Here is a 21,296-nt window from a genome sequence, read left to right on the forward strand (position 1 = left end):
CTTGAGCTTTTCACTTTCTAATTACTGAATGCATGTTTGAGGTCCATCTGTTCTACAATCAATTAGTTGATAAAACCTTTTTTCAACAAAGTTTGAGTCACGACTTGTATGCGGAACCTATCTTTAAATCTTCAGTTCCCTCCACAAATTAAACGCCAAGAAGAATTCACGAATTATTTTCACTCCAATATACTCCTACATATAGAGATATGGTTGGATATTCTAGTTGATCTATATCATTATGACGTCATAATAATGACAGGAACGTGTAGTATATATCTGTCTTTTTTCCTGTTTGTGGTGAGAAGTGTTTGGTGTGTTCCACTTACAGTTGTACACTTGAATATGATGTCGTGTAATAAGTTTGGCAACCCGAGAACAGCGTTAATATCATAGAAATATTGTGCTATGTTACTTATATAATATGTGTTTTTCGTTATTTTTCAGTGATTCACACATCGTGTTAGCAAGATAAAGATGAAGGTCGCTATCCTCTTGTTGATCTGTGTGTCCTCCGCACTGGGAACATACAATGTACCAACCGTAAACACACGAACCGTCGTCGCCAACCCTATAAGCCATGGAGTTTTTCCCGGCCACACATCATACTCAACCGCACCAACAACGTACCATGACGGCGGCTATGCTAGCCAACACGGTTACGGCAGTCTTAATGGCTTTGTCGCTAATATAGTAAGTTTTGAACACATATTATCAAAAAAGAAGAAGCAATATAAACAAACGAACAAAACATTGCTATTAATCTAAATGCAAATATCCTACAATTTATTTTAAAATGGCTGTAGTAAAAATGTATTATACCAATTGAAATTCTAGACCTTGATACGTTACTGCATACTTTATATCAAGAAATGTGTCCACAATTTATCTATTCATTGGTTTTATATAAGTACTATACAATATAAAGGCAATATAATATCAACTTCTTATTATTTTCAGAACGCACCTTCCACGGTAAATAATATTCTTGTATATGTGTACGGGTGTGTTGGTGTTGTACAAGTTTTTATTTGTTTGTTTTGTGTTGTCATTCCTATTAAGTGTTTCAGTCATGCTTGGCTGGTTCGTTCAGTATGTTACCTCTTTTTATACTTGTTTGTATTCGTTTCATATTCTGCATGCTTTTGATTCAAATGTATTCTTTTTTCCGATGGACACGGTTTTGTTTTTTTTAATCTAATTCAGTTATTTGCGTGTTTGATAAGTTTTCTGATATGTTTGTTCGTGGTTCTCAGTGTTTTATAAATCCTATTTTGCTCAGAATTATTTCATTTATCGTCTGTATTTTATATATTAAACCTTCCAATGCAGAAGATATTCAGTGTACATACAAGTAAACACAAAACGATGAGTGTCTGTGTGTTAGATTTTCATTTTGGTATAAAATTAATTGTAAACATATTTCTTAAATGTCAAAGAAAATGCGAATCGCAGCTTTAATGTTCCTCCACGGTATGTCAGCATTCAATGCTTGACATAGTCATACCATGTAGATGATCATTCTAATTTATAGACATATAATTATAATGAGAATCTTAACAAATACCGAGCGAGTTAGGTATTAAATGTTTTGTTACGATATCTACCAGTAATTCATACATACCAGACACATATATCGTTGTATTTCTTCTTTATACTAGTTTAACAATATATTATATAAATGTAGAATATCTTACACCTCATGTGGTCTAAATTGTTATTGCAATATCTTACACCTCATGTGGTCTAAATTGTTATTGCAATATCTTACACCTCATGTGGTCTAGATTGTTATTACAATATCCCATGCATGATGTAGTCTAGATTGTTAGTAAAATATCCCATACATGATGAAGTCTGGATTGTCAGTAAAATATCTTACACCTCATGTGGTCTAGATTGTCAGTAAAATATCCCATACATGATGTAGCCTAGATTGTCAGTAAAATATCCCATACATGATGTAGCCTAGATTGTCAGTAAAATATCTTACACCTCATGCGGTCTAGATTGTTAATAAAATGTCCCATACATGATGTAGCCTAGATTGTTAGTAAACTATCCCATACATGATGTAGTCTTGATTGTTAGTAAAATATCAAATGTAAAAAAAGCCTAAATCACATGTAGTCTGGTTTTCTAGTAAAATAGACCATACCGCATTTTCGTATGTTCTGGTTCAATAGAGTTTTCTGACTAATGATATAAAAGTGGTGATTGTTAGCCAACTAACTGATTACCAAAACTACTTAAGTGAGGACAAAGAAAGTTAAATTAAGAACAATTTGAATGATAATATTTGATTTCTTTGTAATTGCAGTACGCATCATACTCCCATGGCATGTCAGCTGCACCATCTGTAAGTGAAATATGTTGTCTTGGGGTAGCAAATCAGCGGGGAAACTAATTTAAACAAATATCATACTTTGCGAGTAATACAATAGTTCACTTGTAAAATATCCTATATATCATGTAGTCTAATTATCTTGTACAATATCCTATATATCATGTAGTCTAGTTCTCTTGTACAATATCCTTTATATCATGTGGTCTAGTTATCTTGTACAATATCCTATATATCATGTGGTCTAGTTATCTTTTACAATATCCTATATCACATGTAGTCTGGTTTTCTAGTAAAATAGACCATACCGCTTTTTCGTATGTTCTGGTTCACTAGAGATTTCTGACTAATTATATAAAACTACTTAAGTGAGGACAAAGAAAGTTAAATTAAGAACAATTTGATTGATAATATTGTATTTCTTTGTAATTGCAGTACGCATCATACGGCACCTTTGCTGCACCATCTGTAAGTGAAATATGTTGTCCTGGGGTAGTAAATCAGCGGGGAAACTAATTTAAACAAATATCATACTTTGCGAGTAATACAATAGTTCACTTGTAAAATATCCTATATATCATGTAGTCTAGTTATCTTGTACAATATCCTATATATCATGTGGTCTAGTTATCTTGTACGATATCCTATATATCATGTAGTCTAGTTATCTTGTACAATATCCTTTATATCATGTAGTCTAGTTTTCTAGTAAAATAGACCATACCGCATTTTCGTATGTTCTGGTTCACTAGTTTTCTGACTTACGTAAATGTGGTGATTGTTAGCCAACTAACTGATTACCAAAACTTCTTAAGTGAGGACAAAGAAAGTTAAATTAAGAACAATTTGATTGATAATATTGTATTTCTTTGTAATTGCAGTACGCATCATACGGCAACATTGCTGCACCATCTGTAAGTGAAATGTGTTGTCCTGGGGAAGCAAATCAGCGGGGAAACTAATTTAAACAAATATCATACTTTGCGAGTAATACAATAGTTCACTTGTAAAATATCCTATATATCATGTTATCTAGTTATCTTGTACAATATCCTATATCACATGTAGTGTGGTTTTCTAGTAAAATAGACCATACCGCATTTTCGTATGGTCTGGTTCACTAGAGTTTTCTGAGTAATTATATAAAAGTGGTGATTGTTAGCCAACTAACTGATTACCAAAATTACTTGAGCGAGGACAAAGAAGGTTAAATTAAGAACAATTTGAATGATAATATTGTATTTCTTTGTAATTGCAGTACGCATCATACTCCCATGGCATGTCAGCTGCACCATCTGTAAGTGAAATATGTTGGCTTGGGGTAGTAAATCAGCGGGGAAACTAATTTAAACAAATATCATACTTTGCGAGTAATACAATAGTTCACTTGTACAATATCCTATATATCATGTGGTCTAGTTATTTTGTACAATATCCTATATATCATGTGGTCTAATTATCTTGTACAATATCAAATATATCATGTAATCTAGTTATCTTGTACAATATCCTATAAGTTATATATTTTTTTTAATTGTAAAATATCCTATCCCTTATGTAGTCTAGTTCAAATTTAAAAAAAAACTATTTAACGTGTAGTCTGGTTTTCTAGTAAAATAGACCATACCGCATTTTCGTATGTTCTGGTTCACTAGAGTTTTCTGACTAATTATATAAAAGTGGTGATTGTTAGCCAACTAACTGATTACCAAAACTACTTAAGTGAGGACAAAGAAAGTTAAATTAAGAACAATTTGAATGATGATATTGTATTTCTTTGTAATTGCAGTACGCATCATACGGCACCATTGCTGCACCATCTGTAAGTGAAATATGTTGTCTTGGGGTAGCAAATCAGCGGGGAAACTAATTTAAACAAATATCATACTTTGCGAGTAATACAATAGTTCACTTGGAAAATATCCTATATATCATGTGGCCTAATTATCTTGTACAATATCCTATATATTATGTGGTCAAGTTATCTTGTAAGATATCCTATACATGTGTAGTCTAGTTCTCTTGTACAATATCCTATACACGTGTAGTCTAGTTCTCTTGTACAATATCCTATATATCATGTGGTCTAGTTATCTTGTACAATATCCTATATATCATGTGGTCAAGTTATCTTGTAAGATATCCTATACATGTGTAGTCTAGTTCTCTTGTACAATATCCTATACACGTGTAGTCTAGTTCTCTTGTACAATATCCTATACACGTGTAGTCTAGTTCTCTTGTACAATATCCTATATATCATATGGTCTAGTTATCTTGTACAATATCCTATATATAACGTGGTCTAATTATCTTGTACAATATCCTATATATCATGTGGTCTAATTATCTTGTACAATATCCTATATATTATGTGGTCTAGTTATCTGGTACAATATCCTATATATAACGTGGTCTAATTATCTTGTACAATATCCTATACACGTGTAGTCTAGTTCTCTTGTACAATATCCTATATATCATGTGGTCTAGTTATCTTGTACAATATCCTATATATCATGTGGTCTAGTAATCTAGTACAATATCCTATATATAACGTGGTCTAATTATCTTGTACAATATCCTATATATCATGTAGTCTAGTTATCTAGTACAATATCCTATATATAACGTGGTCTAATTATCTTGTACAATATCCTATATATCATGTGGTCTAGTTATCTTGTACAATATCCTATATCACATGTAGTCTGGTTTTCTAGTAAAATAGACCATACCGCATTTTCGTATGTTCTGGTTCTCTAGTTTTCTGACTTACGTAAATGTGGTGGTTGTTAGCCAACTAACTGATTACCAAAAGTACATATCCTATATATAAAGAAAGTTAAATTAAGAACAATTTGATTGATAATATTGTATTTCTTTGTAATTGCAGTATATCATACGGCACCATTGCTGCACCTATATATCTGTAAGTGAAATATGTTGTCCTGGGGTATATATAGCGGGGAAACTAATTTAAACAAATATCATACTTTGCGAGTAATACTATATATAGTTCACTTGTAAAATATCCTATATATCATGTAGTCTAGTTATCTTGTACAATATCCTATATATCATGTTGTCTAGTTATCTTTTACAATATCCTATATCACATGTAGTCTGGTTTTCTAGTAAAATAGACCATACCGCATTTTCGTATGGTCTGGTTCACTAGAGTTTTCTGACTAATTATATAAAAATGGTGATTGTTAGCCAACTAACTGATTACCAAAACTACTTAAGCGAGGACAAAGAAAGTTAAATTAAGAACAATTTGATTGATAATATTGTATTTCTTTGTAATTGCAGTACGCATCATACGGCAACATTGCTGCACCATCTGTAAGTGAAATATGTTGTTCTGGGGTAGTAAATCAGCGGGGAAACTAATTTAAACAAATATCATACTTTGCGAGTAATACAATAGTTCACTTGTAAAATATCCTATATATCATGTAGTCTAGTTATCTTGTACAATATCCTATATATCATGTTGTCTAGTTATCTTTTACAATATCCTATATCACATGTAGTCTGGTTTTCTAGTAAAATAGACCATACCGCATTTTCGTATGTTCTGGTTCAATAGAGTTTTCTGACTAATTATATAAAAGTGGTGATTGTTAGCCAACTAACTGATTACCAAAACTACTTAAGTGAGGACAAAGAAAGTTAAATTAAGAACAATTTGAATGATGATATTGTATTTCTTTGTAATTGCAGTACGCATCATACTCCCATGGCATGTCAGCTGCACCATCTGTAAGTGAAATATGTTGTCCTGGGGTAGTAAATCAGCGGGGAAACTAATTTAAACAAATATCATACTTTGCGAGTAATACAATAGTTCACTTGTAAAATATCCTATATATCATGTAGTCTAATTATCTTGTACAATATCCTATATATCATGCTGTCTAGTTATCTTGTACAATATCCTATATCACATGTAGTCTGTTTTTCTAGTAAAATAGACCATACCGCATTTTCGTATGGTCTGGTTCACTAGAGGTTTCTGACTAATTATATAAAAATGGTGATTGTTAGCCAACTAACTGATTACCAAAATTACTTAAGCGAGGACAAAGAAAGTTAAATTAAGAACAATTTGATTGATAATATTGTATTTCTTTGTAATTGCAGTACGCATCATACGGCACCATTGCTGCACCATCTGTAAGTGAAATATGTTGTTCTGGGGTAGTAAATCAGCGGGGAAACTAATTTAAACAAATATCATACTTTGCGAGTAATACAATAGTTCACTTGTAAAATATCCTATATATCATGTAGTCTAATTATCTTGTGCAATATCCTATATATCATGTTGTCTAGTTATCTTTTACAATATCCTATATCACATGTAGTCTGGTTTTCTAGTAAAATAGACCATACCGCATTTTCGTATGGCCTGGTTCACTAGAGTTTTCTGACTAATTATATAAAAGTGGTGATTGTTAGCCAACTAACTGATTACCAAAACTACTTAAGTGAGGACAAAGAAAGTTAAATTAAGAACAATTTGAATGATGATATTGTATTTCTTTGTAATTGCAGTACGCATCATACTCCCATGGCATGTCAGCTGCACCATCTGTAAGTGAAATATGTTGTCCTGGGGTAGTAAATCAGCGGGGAAACTAATTTAAACAAATATCATACTTTGCGAGTAATACAATAGTTCACTTGTAAAATATCCTATATATCATGTAGTCTAATTATCTTGTACAATATCCTATACACGTGTAGTCTAATTATCTTGTACAATATCCTATATATCATGTAGTCTAGTTCTCTTGTACAATATCCTTTATATCATGTGGTCTAGTTATCTTGTACAATATCTTATATATCATGTGGTCTAGTTATCTTATACAGTATCCTATATCACATGTAGTCTGGTTTTCCAGTAAAATAGACCATACCGCTTTTTCGTATGTTCTGGTTCACTAGAGATTTCTGACTAATTATATAAAAGTGGTGATTGTTAGCCAACTAACTGATTACCAAAACTACTTAAGTGAGGACAAAGAAAGTTAAATTAAGAACAATTTGATTGATAATATTGTATTTCTTTGTAATTGCAGTACGCATCATACGGCACCATTGCTGCACCATCTGTAAGTGAAATATGTTGTCCTGGGGTAGTAAATCAGCGGGGAAACTAATTTAAACAAATATCATACTTTGTGATTATTACAATAGTACATCCTGGTAGTTACAAAACAACATTTATTACGTTTTTGTTGATTAGAGTTATTATTCCATTTATTTTATCCAAATTTTGAAATATTAGAAAAGTATGAAAGACAGGCATTACGGGAACAGGACACAGGAACTGTTTCAATGATGCATTTTTATTCGCTAATAGAATAAGAATAAGAATTCGAGTACACCGTTTAGTGACAAAATCGATAGCTTTATTTACCAATGATGTGCAGTTTTTACTTTAGAGACTGTTTGTGACCTGAAGAATTTTGAAATATTAGAAAAGTATGATTGTTTGTGACGACTGTAGATTGTTTGTGACGACTGTAGAGATTGTTTATGACGACTGCATGGTTTGTTTGTGGCGACTGTAGTATTGTTTGTGACGACTGTAGGAATTGTTTTTGACAACTGTAGAGATTGTTTGTGACGACTGTAGAGATTGTTTGTGACGACTGTATTATTGTTTGTGACGACTGTAGGAATTGTTTTTGACGACTGTAGAGATTGTTTGTGACGACTGTAGAGATTGTTTGTGACGACTGTAGAGATTGTTTGTGACGACTGTAGAGATTGTTTGTGACAAAATGTAGCTTTATTTTTGTGACTGTAGAGATTGTTTGTAGATTTGTTTGTGACGATTAGTAGAGATTGTTTGTTTGAGATTGTTTGTGACGACTGTAGAGACTGTTTGTTTGTGACGACTGTAGAGATTGTTTGTGACGACTGTAGAGATTGTTTGTGACGACTGTAGAGATTGTTTGTGACGACTGTAGAGATTGTTTGTGACGACTGTAGAGATTGTTTGTGACGACTGTAGAGATTGTTTGTGACGACTGTAGAGATTGTTTGTGACGACTGTATTGTTTGTGACGATTGTTTGTGACGACTGTAGTAGATTGTTTGTGACGACTGTAGAGATTGTTTGTGACGACTGTAGAGATTGTTTGTGACGACTGTAGAGATTGTTTGTGACGACTGTAGAGATTGTTTGTGACGACTGTAGAGATTGTTTGTGACGACTGTAGTATTGTTTGTGACGACTGTAGAGATTGTTTGTGACGACTGTAGAGATTGTTTGTGACGACTGTAGAGATTGTTTGTGACGACTGTAGAGATTGTTTGTGACGACTGTAGAGATTTTTTGTGACGACTGTAGTATTGTTTGTGACGACTGTAGGAATTGTTTTTGACGACTGTAGAGATTGTTTGTAGATTGTTTGTGACGACTGTAGAGATTGTTTGTGACGACTGTAGAGATTGTTTGTGACGACTGTAGTATTGTTTGTGACGACTGTAGTATTGTTTGTGACGACTGTAGAGATTGTTTGTGACGACTGTAGAGATTGTTTGTGACGACTGTAGTATTGTTTGTGACGACTGTAGAGATTGTTTGTGACGACTGTAGAGATTGTTTGTGACGACTGTAGTATTGTTTGTGACGACTGTAGTATTGTTTGTGACGACTGTAGAGATTGTTTGTGACGACTGTAGAGATTGTTTGTGACGACTGTAGAGATTGTTTGTGACGACTGTAGATTGTTTGTGACGACTGTAGATTGTTTGTGACGACTGTAGAGATTGTTTGTGACGACTGTAGTATTGTTTGTGACGACTGTAGTATTGTTTGTGACGACTGTAGAGATTGTTTGTGACGACTGTAGAGATTGTTTGTGACGACTGTAGAGATTGTTTGTGACGACTGTAGAGATTGTTTGTGACGACTGTAGTATTGTTTGTGACGACTGTAGTATTGTTTGTGACGACTGTAGAGATTGTTTGTGACGACTGTAGTATTGTTTGTGACGACTGTAGAGATTGTTTGTGACGACTGTAGTATTGTTTGTGACGACTGTAGAGATTGTTTGTGACGACTGTAGTATTGTTTGTGACGACTGTAGAGATTGTTTGTGACGACTGTAGAGATTGTTTGTATTGTTTGTGACGACTGTAGTATTGTTTGTGACGACTGTAGTATTGTTTGTGACGACTGTAGAGATTGTTTGTGACGACTGTAGTATTGTTTGTGACGACTGTAGTATTGTTTGTGACTGTAGAGATTGTTTGTGACTGTAGAGGTTGTTTGTGACTGTAGAGGTTGTTTGTGACTGTAGAGGTTGTTTGTGACGACTGTAGAGATTGTTTGTGACGACTGTAGTATTGTTTGTGACGACTGTAGTATTGTTTGTGACGACTGTAGAGATTGTTTGTGACGACTGTATTATTGTTTGTGACGACTGTATTATTGTTTGTGACGACTGTAGTATTGTTTGTGACGACTGTAGTATTGTTTGTGACGACTGTAGTATTGTTTTGTACTGTAGAGATTGTTTGTGACGACGAATTGAATGACAGCTTCTTTATTATTTAAAGAATTATTGAAGTATCTAAACATTCATTATATTTGCTGAAATCTTAAATTAATTTATGCTCATTAAATGAGATTTATTGTGAAAGAATGTTTTAAATACAGAAATCATACTCGGCTCTGTCTATTGAGGTACTATCGCCGCCTCAAATGGCTTTATTGATCACGTCAAGAGTAATTCCATTCCCATTTCAAATCTATCCTCTATGTAAACATACAACCTTAGCATAGTTTAAAAACATCTTCCAAATACTCTGTATCTCTTTTCTTTTTCTTTTTTTTAACACGTCTTCTGTACCAACAGTTAGCGTTTAAATGCGCTTTGTGTTGAATTATATAATAATATTTCTGCACGTATACACTGAGCAAGCTCCTCTTACGAAATCAAACACTCTGTGGTCGCTACTTTAAGATGTCGAATTTTATTTTGGTTATTGGTTAGTCTCCTCTGCATACTATACTCTCTCTTAGCTCACCGAATGTTCTCGTGTTAGCTTAATAGAATCAAAAAGTTAAGAACCGTAAAGAACTATTGCATTTAAATAGCGAAACAACATAATCCGAGACGGGAAAACGGAGCGTTCTGTCAATCGTGTAAGCTCAAGCAAGCCACATTGCCACACTAAATGTTTTCTTTGATATTATCATATGCAGACCACATTAAGGTTTTCTGATATTGATAAAGAGGAAGTAAATGTGTTGACTTTTCTAAAATACTTCAATAATCGATGTTGTCGATCAGTTATGGCATGTAAAACATACCATGTCAATGTTGTAAAGAACACCATGTAAATTTCTTCAACGGGAAAAACACAAATCTTACAGGACTGTTGTATATCTGTTTTTGTTTATGCTTTCAGGGCAACAGTTTTTACTCCTCTGCACCAGCTATTGTAAGTATATGAATGCGATTCCCTGCTTTATGACCTGTACGACATTATTACGTGTTCCGAATCTTTCTAGAGGTGATCGGTGAAAACAGTAATACTGGTCTAAATTAATACTCACACGATTATATGCTATTATGTTTGCTTTTTCGTCTTGAATTGAAATCCGATATCAAAGTGCAGTATTTCTAACTTTGATTGCGTATTATCGCCTATCAAAGAGCTTGTTGTTAACGATTGCTTTTTTACAAATGTAGATTACGTATTTATTGAAGTGTCAATGAAATTGTCGTTAGTGATTGAACTTTTATTTGTACATTTCAAGTTTTTATTGTATAAAGATGATCTTGTATGATATTCTATTTAGATGATATTTATGAAGCGGGTCTCGGAGATTTCATTTTCATCGAGACTTTTCAAATGATCTATGAAAGATGAATGGTGAAAACGGAAACGAATATAAGATTCTGTTAATCACACAACATTACAATAGGATCATATTAGACTGATACACAGTCGGGTTTAGCGATACTTTCGTTTTCGTGTCAAGTGTCAATGAAATTGTCGTTAGTGATTGAACTTTTATTTTTACATTTACAACAACTGTAGGCTCCGTATTTACATAAGGGTTGTTTCACGATAACATGAATGAGTTTGGATATTACAGGCACTTATCAAATGTCTAGATGACTGTTGCTAAAACTAGTATTTTCTGTCGGGTTGCCTGGTTATCACCACGAACTGCACTTACTGACTACGGATTTCAGTATTAAAACCAGCGTTTTATTTATCGATATTAGTAATAATTGAGTGTATTTCATTTCCTTGTTTTTTCTTGTTTTCTGTCCTCTTCGTATGCAGACCACCCAGCAATGGTACGCTAAGATATCAGATCTATCGGGATTTCGGCCTGCATCACAAAAACTAAAATCTCAAAAATGGCACATTTCAAGTTTTTATTGTATAAAGATGATCTTGTATGATATTCTATTTAGATGATATTTATGAAGCGGGTCTTGTAGCTTTCATTTTCATCGAGACTTTTCAAATGATCTATGAAAGATGAATGGTGAAAACGGAAACGAATATAAGATTCTGTTAATCACATAACATTACAATAGGATCATATTAGACTGATACACAGTCGGGTTTAGCGATACTTTCGTTTTCTATAATGTTGTCACAATGCATACGACGCCATTACATAACACATTTTCTAGTTCTATGAACTGAAACTTTCTCTGATCAATAAACATTTGTTGCCGATGCACTGTTCCATATGGACGTCGCAATGTTGTTACGTCATAAGTACGTATGACATTGACCACAAGCCAGAAAGCAGACGATGCTTAAGCTTGAATTCGGAACTAGAATACTCCCCAAATAGTGTTTTCATACGAAAAGTAAAAAAGAAATTTGTTTAAATTAATTAAAGTGATTGAGAGAGAAAACAAATTAGTAAAATTAGGTTAGATTAAGTTTATTTCGTGATCGTTTAGAGTATTTGCAATACTGACTCTTTCAAACGAGCAGTTACCCAATATGTCGGTCGGAGGAAGCAGACAACTTGAGTTGGATTGAAGATAATATACATTTCGACATGTAAATAATGTACAATGTCCCCATGTGGTCAGTTCAACTTCTTTAATCAAGTTATAATAAGATCAATCTTTGTTAATCGCTATTGCCATAAACTCAAAAAAGGATCATTATTTAAATACGTATCTAAATATCATTATGATTGGTTGCCAATGTTTTATAATTGCGTGCAACTTTTAATAGAAAACAATTATTATGTTACTCGCTGTATTAGACTAACCTTATCTTATTCTTTACATCATTGTTTAACTTAATTAGCTCTTAAGCATGAAATGCTATGGTTATTTAACAAATCTCATTTTAACATCAAAAACAAATGTCAATAGGATTGAAAATCAGGAATTGCCTATTTTAGTCCTCTCTTTATAGTGACTTTTTACTGTAAAAGAAGCTATATCGGACAAGTTAAACTTGCATTGTATTGTAGTATTATCTAGTCTCACTTGTCGTGTTGTCAATAGCATTGTATTGTTCTCTAGTCTCACCTGTCGTGTTGTCAATAGTATTTTATTGTTCTCTAGTCTCACATGTCGTATTGTCCATAGTATTGTAATGTTCTATAGTCTCAATTGTCGTATTGTCAATAGTATTGTGATTTTTTTTCAAGCCATACTTGTCGTGTTTTCAATGGTTTTGTGATCTTTTTAGCAACACTTGTATTTTAAAATGTATTGTGGAGTTTATGAAACGCTTGTCCTATTGTCAATGATATTGTGGTCTTTTCTAGCCACACTTCAATTGTAAATAATATTGTGGTGTTTTCTGATCACACTTGACGTATTGTAAATAGTATTTTGGTTTCTTTTCAAATACCTCTCGTTGTAAAAGTTGGTCCTAATGTTATTGTAGAAATTACTACAAGTGATGAAGGCTTTTTTCTTTAATTTTTACAGGCAGGTGGCGCCGGATTCGTAAGTAAAACGTCTTAACTTCTGCAACTGACATTGTACTGTAAATTGAAGCTATATCGAACAAGTTAAACATGTATTGTCAATAGTATTGCATTATTATCTAGTTTCACTAGTCGTATTGGCAATAGTATTTGTATTGTTCTCTAGTCTCACTTGTCGTATTGTTAATAGTATTGTTTTTTATCAAGCCATACATGTCGTTTTTTTTCAATCTTTTTGTGATCTTTCCAGCAACACTTGTATTTTTAAACTGTATTGTGGAGTTTTAGAAACGCTTGTCCTATTGTCAATAATATTGTGGTCTTTACTAGCCTCACTTATATTATAAATAGTATTGTGGTGTTTTCTGATCACAGTGACGTATTAATAATAGTATTTGGTTTCTTTTCAAATAACATCCGTTGCAAAAGTTGGTCCTAATGTTATTGTAGAAATTACTACAAGTAATGATTTTTTTTTATATTTGCAGGCAGCTGGCCCCGCACTTGTAAGTAACAAAACGTCTTAACTTCTGCAACTGACATTGTACTGTAAATTGAAGCTATATCGAACAAGTTAAACATGTATTGTCAATAGTATTGCATTATTATCTAGTTTCACTAGTCGTATTGGCAATAGTATTTGTATTGTTCTCTAGTCTCACTTGTCGTATTGTTAATAGTATTGTTTTTTATCAAGCCATACATGTCGTTTTTTTTCAATCTTTTTGTGATCTTTCCAGCAACACTTATATTTTTAAACTGTATTGTGGAGTTTTAGAAACGCTTGTCCTATTGTCAATAATATTGTGGTCTTTACTAGCCTCACTTATATTATCACTTATATTATATCCGTTGTAAAAGTTGGTCCTAATGTTATTGTAGAAATTACTACAAGTAATGATTTTTTTTTATTTTTGCAGGCAGCTGGCCCCGCACTTGTAAGTAATAAAACGTCTTAACTTCTGCAACTGACTTTGTACTTTAAATTGAAGCTATATCGAACAATGTCGTATTGTTCATAGTATTGTAGTGTTCTCTAATCTCACTTGTAGTATTGTCAATAGAATTGTGATTTTTTTCAAGCCATACTTGTCATGTTTTCAATAGTTTTGTGATCTTTCTCGCAACACTTATATTTTTAAACTGTATTGTGGAGTTTTAGAAACGCTTGTCCTATTGTCAATAATATTGTGGTCTTTACTAGCCTCACTTATATTGTAAATAGTATTGTGGTGCTTTCTGATCACAGTGACGTATTGATAATAGTATTTTGGTTTCTTTTCAAATAACATCCGTTGTAAAAGTTGGTCCTAATTTTATGGTAGAAATTACTACAAGTGATGAAGGCTTTTTTCTTTCATTTTTGCAGGCAGGTGGCGCTGGATTCGTAAGTAATAAAACGTCTTAACTTCTGCAACTGACTTTGTACTGTAAATTGAAGCTATATCGAACAAGTTAAACATGTATTGTCAATAATATTGCATTATTATCTAGTTTCACTAGTCGTATTGGCAATAGTATTTGTATTGTTCTCTAGTCTCACTTGTCGTATTGTTAATAGTATTGTTTTTTTTTATCAAGCCATACATGTCGTTTTTTTTCAATCTTTTTGTGATCTTTCCAGCAACACTTGTATTTTTAAACTGTATTGTGGAGTTTTAGAAACGCTTGTCCTATTGTCAATAATATTGTGGTCTTTACTAGCCTCACTTATATCGTAAATAGTATTGTGGTGTTTTGTGATCACCGTGACGTATTGATAATAGTATTTGGTTTCTTTTCAAATAACATCCGTTGTAAAAGTTGGTCCTAATTTTATTGTAGAAATTACTACAAGTGATGAAGGCTTTTTTCTTTCATTTTTGCAGGCAGGTGGCGCCGGATTCGTAAGTAATAAAACGTCTTAACTACTGCAACTGACTTTGTACTGTAAATTGAAGCTATATCGAACAAGTTAAACTTGTATTGTCAATAGTATTGTAGCGTTCTCTAGTCTCACTAGTCGTATTGCCAATAAATGTATTATTCTCTAGTGTCACTTATCGTGTTGTCAGTAGTATTGTGATGATTTCTAGCCACACTTTTCCTATTGTCGATAACATGGTAGTGTTATCTGGTCTCACTTGTCGTATTGTCAATTGTATTGTAGTGTTTTTTAGTATCTCCAAACAGAGACAAGTTTTAGAATATCGCATGCAGTCAATACAAAGATTTTTTTTTATTATTCTAGCAGGCAGCTGGCTCCGGACTTGTAAGTAACAAAACGTTTTAACTTCTGTAATTGACTTTGTACTGTAAATTAAAGTTATATCGAACAAGTTAAACATGTATTGTCAATAGTATTGCATTATCATCTAGTTTCACTAGTCGTATTGGCAATAGTATTTGTATTGTTCTCTAGTCTCACTTGTCGTATTGTTAATAGTATTGTTTTTTTTTCAATCTTTTTGTGATCTTTCCAGCAACAATTGTATTTTAAACTGTATTGTGAAGTTGTGGAAACGCCTGTCCTATTGTCAATAATATTGTGGTCTTTTCTAGCCACACTTACATTGTAAATAATATTTTGGTGTTTTCTGATCACACTTGATGTATTATTGATATTTGTTTGGTTCGTTTTTAAACAACCCTCGTTGTCAAAATTAGTCCTATTGCTATTGTAGAAATTACTTACACTTATGTACAAAATATCTTGTTTCAGGAACTAATCGGAGATTACGTAAGTACATGTTTAATCATACATAAACCAGAACAATCTGACCAGAAAATTAATAGGAAATTACACGCCATGACCATTTCACATGGAAATATGACAAGATCATTTTCGATTTTCAAACAGAGACAAGTTTTAGAATATCGCATGCAGTCAATACGAACGTTTTGCACAAATCAAAAAGTTTTATAGCTCTATGATTGAGGTGCATTTTGAAAGAACGTTAAAAAGAAATTCAAAACAAACCATTGGAAAGACACACTGGAATCAAAGTAAATATGGATTTGATATATATTTTTTCTTTTTTCTTTATATTGGCTAGAAAGGACGATACATTGTGCTTCATTGCAACATGGTTTAAAATCCTGAAGGTATCATTGGTCACACGTTATATATTATAGATAAGGTTGTATTTAAAACATCAAGAATATACCAATATGGCAATGTAATCGTAATCCAAACTCAGATTCCATAAACCTATGGCGGAATATGAACAAAGGAAGGATTTACACAGGGTCTCTTGAAAAAACACACGGAAAATAAGACCATGATTTCCGGAAGAGTAAGCATCTTCTGCTTCATTAACGGCACCCGCCATGTAAATTTCGGTCAATCCAAATAAGTAATGTCACGTTCTCAAATGAGAACAAGACATACAACAATGGAGCATCAAACACATCCAGTTTCACATCGCACAAGGAAATAAAATGTATCTCAATGAGATCACTTTGGCGAAAACATCTCCATAATTTTCATCACACTGCATCTTTTGAAATTTCGTTTTAACAATTTGTCCCTCAGTTGACGACTTCTTGCATGAAAATCGTGATAAGTTAAGACAAGATAGATATAAAATCAGTTTAATGATAATTTGTTAACATATTATGAAAAGCAAGTGTGGCTGGATAGGATAACATTGTTTTATTTACGGAAGTAGAGCGCCATAGTCACTATTTTGCTGTATGACATTTGCTCCAAACCACACTATTATACATATAATCATTGTTAATGTAGAAAATGATGAATAACACTAATGATACCTTATCATTACGCCTGCATTACACTTAAGTTGAATCTTGGGAAGTTATTCAGAAAAAGGAATTGATTTTATCTTATAAAGCGTGCTTATTTTATAACATTGATTAAACTTGTGTTTAATATTCAGTTTGGTAAATTTTATTATATTATTCCTGGTTATTGTTACATTTGATTGATGGTGTAGACAGATACAAAAGCTAATTGTAGTATTAACATATAAATGTTATATTTCCAGTTTATAGATACAAACTCAAGAGAGGATTATTACCGATAAATTCAGACAAATGTTTTGTAACAGTGCGAGAAATATAAACGGACTATAATCATAATTTAAATGCACAGCAAAACATCTTCAGTTTTAAACTTGTCGTATTGTCAATAGTATTGTGTTTTTAACAAGCGATACATGTCGGTTTTTTTTAAAAAATCTTTTTGTGATCTTTCTTGCAACACTTGTATTTTAAACTGTAATGTGGAGTTTTAGAAACGCTTGTCCTATTGTCAATAATATTGTGGACTTTACTAGCCTCACTTATATTGTAAATAGTATTGTGGTGTTTTCTGATCACAGTGACGTATTGATAATAGTTTTTTGGTTTCTTTTCAAATAACATCCGTTGTAAAATTTGGTCCTAATTTTATTGTAGAAATTACTTCAAGTAGTGATTTTTTTTTATTTTTGCAGGCAGCTGGCCCCGGATTCGTAAGTAATAAAACGTCTTAACTTCTGCAACTGACTTTGTACTGTAAATTGAAGCTATATCGAACAAGTTAAACTTGTATTGTCAATGGTATTGTAGTGTTCTCTAGTCTCACTAGTCGTATTGCCAATAAATGTATTATTCTCTAGTGTCACTTATCGTGTTGTCAGTAGTATTGTGATGATTTCTAGCCACACTTTTCCTATTGTCGATAACATGGTAGTGTTATCTGGTCTCACTTGTCGTATTGTCAATTGTATTGTAGTGTTTTTTAGTATCTCCAAGCAGAGACAAGTTTTAGAATATCGCATGCAGTCAATACGAACGTTTTGCACAAATCAAAAAGTTTTATAGCTCTATGATTGAGGTGCATTTTGAAAGAACGTTAAAAAGAAATTCAAAACAAACCATTGGAAAGACACACTGGAATCAAAGTAAATATGGATTTGATATATATTTTTTCTTTTTTCTTTATATTGGCTAGAAAGGACGATACATTGTGCTTCATTGCAACATGGTTTAAAATCCTGAAGGTATCATTGGTCACACGTTATATATTATAGATAAGGTTGTATTTAAAACATCAAGAATATACCAATATGGCAATGTAATCGTAATCCAAACTCAGATTCCATAAACCTATGGCGGAGTATGAACAAAGGAAGGATTTACACAGGGTCTCTTGAAAAAACACACGGAAAATAAGACCATGATTTCCGGAAGAGTAAGCATCTTCTGCTTCATTAACGGCACCCGCCATGTAAATTTCGGTCAATCCAAATAAGTAATGTCACGTTCTCAAATGAGAACAAGACATACAACAATGGAGCATCAAACACATCCAGTTTCACATCGCACAAGGAAATAAAATGTATCTCAATGAGATCACTTTGGCGAAAACATCTCCATAATTTTCATCACACTGCATCTTTTGAAATTTCGTTTTAACAATTTGTCCCTCAGTTGACGACTTCTTGCATGAAAATCGTGATAAGTTAAGACAAGATAGATATAAAATCAGTTTAATGATAATTTGTTAACATATTATGAAAAGCAAGTGTGGCTGGATAGGATAACATTGTTTTATTTACGGAAGTAGAGCGCCGTAGTCACTATTTTGCTGTATGACATTTGCTCCAAACCACACTATTATACATATAATCATTGGAATATTTAATTTTCGCTTATATACAATTGTGTCTAACTTATTTTGTAATACTTCTTTCGTCTGTTTACTTACAATAATAACTTATAACTGTACTTAAAATGTTGCTTTTATATAAATTTATAATTGAAATATCTTTATACCTAATCGTAGACGATTTAATCTGTGAAATATGCATGAAATATTGTCACATATATTAGACTTTGAAATAATCCAACTCATAAAGCAAACATGTATTAGCATTTAAAAGTGAAAAATATTGTGTATTCATTACTAAAATAGTGTTTTTGTTAATGTTGACTGACCGATATTTGCTGAAAATTTATATCATTGTAAGTCTACACGCTTTATATTTGAAGGCTGGTGCTGGTGCGTTTAATGCTGGCCAACAAGGAATTGTGAGAACTATTCTAGTGTAGAAACATGTGCTTAATTTTTTGGCATTAACATCTCTGTAAAGAAGACAATACGATTTTCTTGGCAGATGATGATAAAAGTCATTACTACGGGAACGACAAAAATAACAATTAATAAATAAATAGAATGACATGTCACGTTTAAATGTTGATTAAGATGAAACTTTCACTATTGTTAATGTAGAAAATGCTGAATTACACCAATGATACCTCAGTTGATTCTTGGGAAGCTATTCAGAAAAAGAATTTATTTTGTCTGATAAAGCGTGCTTATTTTATAACATTGATTAAACTTGTGTTTAATATTCAGTTTGGTAAATTTTATTATATTATTCCTGGTTATTGTTACATTTGATTGATGGTGTAGACAGATACGAAAGCTAATTATAGTATTAACATATAAATGTTATATTTCCAGTTTATAGATACAAACTCAAGAGAGGATTATTCCCGATAAATTCAGACAATTGTTTTGTAACAGTGCGAGAAATATAAACGGACTATAATCATAATTTATATGCACAGCAAAAAATATCCAGTGTTAAACGGCATTCGTCCTATGATTATGATGATATGCATAGTTGTCTTGATAGTCTAATAGAATAGATAAAAGATAAGACATTCGTTTTAAAAGACATATTCAGTCCGTAAGCATAGTTGATGAGTCATAGTTAAATGAAAATATCCCCTGTGTAATGTCTGTTCTATCCGAATAAATGTTTGGATCTAGTAAGAGGCAAAAGGAGGACTTATATTCAAAAGATGCTAAACAGCTCACAGCTTATTTACAAAAATAAATTATTTGCATAATCATATTTTGTAATATATATTTCAAACGTGAATAGCAACATGGATTGCATTCATTCTTACTGAATAAGCAATGACTTTTTCCTGTGAAGCCCGATTTATAAAATAATTACATTATATATATATATATATATATATATATATATATATATAAGTATTAACTTAACATTACATATGTCTCTGGTTATTATTATTATTAGTATTATATATATATATATATATATATATATATAGAAACATATGTAATGTTAAGTTAATACATGTATAGTTTGAATATTGCTTGGGCTATGGACATGTACGTATGTACATAATAGCAGAAGGAAAAAAATGATAAAAGTGCTGAAGGCAATGATGGTTATTAATAAGCAGATCGAAAGTAACACGTTGGAAGGGTATAGTTCCTTTTTGTTTGCCTTTTGCATTTTTTCTGTTTTCTTGAATGAAAATATTTATTTATTTCAGATGACGGGATATAACTCCCCTGCTGTATATTCGGTAAGATGTCATACAATACAAATTAAATATCTTATAACTGTAATTGAAGTGTGCTTTAATATAAATTTATAACTAAAATATCTTTATATCTAATCATATACGATTTAACCTGTAAAGTATGCGTGAAATATTGTCACATATCTTAGACTTTGAAATAATCCAACTCATAAAGCGAACATGTAATAGCATTTTATAAGCGAAAAATATTGTTTATTCATTGCTAAAATAGTGTTTTTGTTATTGTTGACTGACCGATATTTGCTGAAAATTTATATCATTGTAAGTCTACACGCTTTATATTTGAAGGCTGGTGCTGGTGTGTTTAATGCTGGCCAACAAGGAATTGTGAGAACTATTCTAGTGTAGAAACATGTGCTTAATTTTTTGGCATTAACATCTCTGTAAAGAAGACAATACGATTTTCTTTGCAGATGATGATAAAAATCATTACTACGGGAACGACAAAAATAACAATTAATAAATAAATAGAATGACATGTCACGTTTAAATGTTGATTAAGATGAAACTTTCACTATTGTTAATGTAGAAAATGCTGAATTACACCAATGATACCTCAGTTGATTCTTGGGAAGCTATTCAGAAAAAGAATTTATTTTGTCTGATAAAGCGTGCTTATTTTATAACATTGATTAAACT

The 21,296-nt window shown here is 32.2% G+C and overlaps 1 protein-coding gene across 1 annotated transcript; it reads left to right on the forward strand.

Moving 5' to 3' along the window:
* The first annotated feature begins 477 nt into the window (after positions 1–477).
* On the forward strand, positions 478–21,005 carry LOC132548616 (fibroin heavy chain-like). The gene is made up of 21 exons (XM_060212488.1): positions 478–693; positions 2,321–2,359; positions 2,780–2,812; positions 3,226–3,258; positions 3,603–3,641; positions 4,134–4,166; positions 5,660–5,692; positions 6,074–6,112; positions 6,494–6,526; positions 6,908–6,946; positions 7,438–7,470; positions 10,787–10,819; positions 13,306–13,323; positions 13,793–13,810; positions 14,225–14,242; positions 14,674–14,691; positions 15,173–15,190; positions 16,006–16,023; positions 17,741–17,758; positions 20,607–20,639; positions 20,946–21,005. Exons 1-21 carry the CDS (start codon positions 478–480, stop codon positions 21,003–21,005), a joined length of 822 nt encoding a protein of 273 aa, XP_060068471.1.
* The last annotated feature ends 291 nt before the right edge of the window (positions 21,006–21,296 follow it).

This window comes from Ylistrum balloti, unplaced genomic scaffold, assembly GCF_031769215.1.
Source record: "Ylistrum balloti isolate Yb309-2 unplaced genomic scaffold, AGI_CSIRO_Ybal_v1 Utg370020, whole genome shotgun sequence".
NCBI lineage: Eukaryota > Metazoa > Mollusca > Bivalvia > Pectinida > Pectinidae > Ylistrum > Ylistrum balloti.

Excerpts from the sequence above, each read along its gene's own strand:
- LOC132548616 (XM_060212488.1), top strand. The coding sequence starts at position 478 with ATGAAGGTCGCTATCCTCTTGTTGATCTGTGTGTCCTCCGCACTGGGA. Across the intron at positions 4,167-5,659 it reads GCACCATTGCTGCACCATCT|TACGCATCATACGGCAACAT; the intron begins GTAAGTGAAATA and ends TTGTAATTGCAG. Across the intron at positions 20,640-20,945 it reads ACTCCCCTGCTGTATATTCG|GCTGGTGCTGGTGTGTTTAA; the intron begins GTAAGATGTCAT and ends TTATATTTGAAG.